This window comes from Alligator sinensis, unplaced genomic scaffold (assembly GCF_000455745.1).
Source record: "Alligator sinensis unplaced genomic scaffold, ASM45574v1 scaffold617_1, whole genome shotgun sequence".
In the NCBI taxonomy this organism is placed as follows: domain Eukaryota; kingdom Metazoa; phylum Chordata; order Crocodylia; family Alligatoridae; genus Alligator; species Alligator sinensis.
In genome coordinates, this window is record NW_005842291.1 from 1342293 (window position 1) to 1345880 (window position 3588).

General features: G+C 47.6%; 1 protein-coding gene across 1 annotated transcript in view; it reads left to right on the plus strand.

The window, feature by feature from the left end:
- PACRGL (parkin coregulated like) overlaps positions 1-3588 on the plus strand; it is a 28784-nt gene that overhangs the window by 7752 nt on the left and 17444 nt on the right. Inside the window, exons 2-3 of the mRNA XM_006028145.3 lie at positions 303-371; positions 591-751. Of these exons, the coding sequence (XP_006028207.1) occupies positions 335-371; positions 591-751 (198 nt within the window). The 5' untranslated portion in view covers positions 303-334. The remainder of the gene's footprint in view (positions 1-302; positions 372-590; positions 752-3588) is intronic.

Consider the following 3588-nt stretch of genomic DNA (forward strand, 5'->3'; position numbering starts at 1 on the left):
CTTTCCCTAGTTTTAGTTTAACTTTGTTTCCTGTGTTCTCCCTTTCTGTCTCTGTTTTCTATTTCTTCTCCCTGTTTATTGCTCCAATTCTACTCTGTTTTTATATTTTTCTTAATCATTCTGCTTCCTCTTGTATTCTTTTTCATTTTTCCCTTTCACACCATTGCTACTACCTTTTCCTGTTCATTCACTGTTCATAGCCACTATCTACCTCAAGGTCTGCATTGCACTTTATGCTGCTCTGCTTTCTGTATGTTAGCAGTAAAGTGAAACTAACCAAACCCAATTTAACTTTGCTGCAGGTATCACACTAGTGGAGTGGCAAAGAAGAGCAATGCTGGAACCGAAGAGATGTGATGTGTGTTTGACTGGTATGTATGCTACACTGTTTTAAGTGTTCATGTATGAAAGAATACATACATGAAAATCATGTTTAATTACTTGCATGTTCTAGTCTAGTATTTTGGGGGTTTTTTTGGTAAAGAAAAAAGAAAAGCGGGGGGAGACAATTCAGGTCTAAAGCCCTTAGTTTACTGCGAAGGAGGAATAAGACCTATTATTTTTATTCTTTGTTTCCTTTTTTGTTCTAGGAAGTGATGGTAAGAGAATGTCATCAGGCTTCCGAATAAAACCGAAGAATGCCGTGCAAAAGAGCAGGACCTCTCCATGTCCTTCCCCAAATTCTCCAGAACCTACAGTTAAGACACAACCAAAACCTAGTGATAAACTTAACCCCAAAACTATTGATCCGGTATGTAAAGATATTTCTAAACAAATTCATTTTTCCTGGAAGCCTACCAGTATAAATTACTAAGGACAGCAGCAGGTGAAGGAGTCACAAAAGGTGCAGACAGTGACAATTTTTACCTCATCTGGTTGCAGAAAGTAAATAATAGTTGTGACCAAACACAAGTGCATGGATGCAGATACCTTAAAAATGTCTGATTGGGTGAAAATATGAACCCTCATTCCATGAGGTATCAGATAAAGATGTTTGAAAATGTAGTGTCTTCTGTAACTCGTGTCTGCTGAGCTCCCAGCCTGTTACTGTTTTCGGAATGGGAGGGAGTTCAGTCTGGGTTTTTTTCAGTCCCCCTCAGAGGGTGGGGCAAGTGTATTGGTGCCACCCCAACCTGAAGTAAGGAGTCCAGTTCACCCACCCCACTCCAGCACCAGCTGGGGAGCCCCAAGAGCTCCCTCTGCTGCCTCTCCCTCCCATTCTGAAACCAGCCAGCACTGACAGAGAGCTGTGGCTGCTACTATGGGAACCTATCTGCAGGCTCCCATCCTGCAGCTGGACTCCTCTCCCCTCTGGAGCCAACAGTGAACTCCTGTTTGGTCTGGGGTAACGTTGTAACTCAGAACACTGCAGAACATGTTCTGAGTTACAGCTAGTAACTGCACTTCTGTCTGCACCCATAGATTACAGCATTAAGTCTGAATGTCAGAAATCTTTGCATAGAAAATCTATGGTTTCCTAGGATTTAGACGTTCTTGTGTACCAGAGATTCAGATTCTGATTAATTTAACTTGTGAATATTTGGAATCAGTTTCTAGCTCTTCCAGAGACAGAAACAACAGTGGATTTATTTACATTGTGTCAGGTATTGTATCTTCAATCTGTACTCTGAAAAACTAACTCAACAGAACCAGGAGAGACTAACCAGTCTCACCTTTTTTCTGGTTTATTGACTAAAAGTCATTACACCACTAGTTAACTAGTTTGCTCCATGTCTTTTGCAAAAATCCCACGGATGTGATAGCTAAACTTACTTTTTAAATCTTGGCACTTCATACCTTTTAAAACTTATTTTCAAAGATGCCAGTTCTGAACAGTTGCATGTATCATGTTTGTTTGGCACAGAAGTTTTGGACTCCTGTGGTGTTCTTTATAAAGAGATTTTAGAGACTGGAGCAGAATTTTATGCATTTTACATGTGACCAGCTCAAACTGTCACAATAGCCAAAAAAGGCAATATCTGAGTTATCACTAGGGATCCAGGTTTTCTGTTCATTGTGGAAAAACACAGATTTTCTTCTTTAAAGGGGAAAAACATAGGAAACTACAAGTTTCCCCTTGTAGGCTGGCAGAGTTCCAGCCTGTAAGGGGTTGCTTGGGGTCGGGGGATGTGCGACACAGGGCACCACGTGCATGTGTGTGCATGCATGCATACACATGGCCAGCAATACATCCAGGCAGCAGTGGAGAGCATCTCCTCCAGCTGCCTGCAGGTAAGTCTATGGGAGAGGGGGCACAGGTGACATGTGAGAGGGCAGGTGTGTAGATTGAGGTGGTCACAATGAGGGAGGGAGTGGGACAGAGTCAGAGTTGTGCCCTGCTGGCAGCAGGGGGGCACAACTCCACACTGCCACCGCCACCCCTGCTGCTACTGGGAAGGCACGGGGTGCCTTGCTATGGTAGCACAGTTGGTGCAGGGCACCCACTGAGTCTTACTGCCCTGCTCTGCCCTCCTGTGCCAGCTCCCACCTACTGGGCTGTGGAGGACAATGTAGTACAGGCAGCGTGGCATGGAGCCCAAGCCCTGCAGCTGGCAACTCACATCCTCTCCCATCCTCCACGGGCTCTGCTCGGCTCTGCTTTGGCTGTGATGCTTGCAGAGGGGAGAGGACCCAGGCTCTGTGCTCCGCTCTGGCTGCAGTAGCCATTGCTACCTGCAGCAGCCAGGGCTTGAGTGCTGCTGGCATGTGTGGGGCAGGGAGCATATAGGATACAGCCACGAGGTCCCATAGCCCTGGTAGCTGGGGGGCCCCCCCAGCAAGGCTCGGGGTGGGGCAGGGGGCTGTTGGTCGGGAGTGAGGAGCACCAGCAGGGCTGGGGAGCTGTGATTTGGGAGTGAGAGGCACTGGAAGGACTGGGGAGGCTGGTTTGGGAGTGGGGAAAATGGCATGGGCAGGGCAACAGCATATCAGGGCTGCTCAGTGCCACAAAGCAGTACAAGAGAGCCACAGCCAGACCCACGTCCTGGTGAGTGAAGGGGGCAGCGAGATCTCTGATTTTCATAGATTTCATATTTCATAGACATTAGGGCTGGAAGGGACCTCGGAAGATCATCGAGTCCAGCCCCCTGCCCAAAGGGCAGGAAGTCAGCTGGGGTCATAGGATCCCAGCAAGATAAGCGTCCAGTTTGCTCTTGAAGGTGTTCAATGTAGGCGCTTGAACCACCTCCGGTGGCAGGCTGTTCCAGACCTTGGGGGCTCGGACAGTAAAGAAATTCTTTCTTATGTCCAGCCTGAAACGGTCTTGTAGTAGTTTATGACCATTCGACCTAGTCATCATCCCTTGGGGCGCTCTGATGAACAAACGTTCCCCCAGATACTGGTGGTCACACCTGATAAACTTATAGGTGGCCATCAGATCACCCCTGAGCCTGCGCTTTTCCAGGCTAAAGAGCATCAGGGCTCTCAGCCTGTCATCGTAGGGTCTGCTTCCCTGACCTCTGATCATGCGCGTGGCTCTTCTCTGGACTCTCTCAAGCTTCTCCACATCCTTTTTGAACTGTGGAGCCCAAAAGTGGACGCAGTACTCCAGCTGCGGCCTCACTAAGGCCGAGTACAAGGGGAGAATGA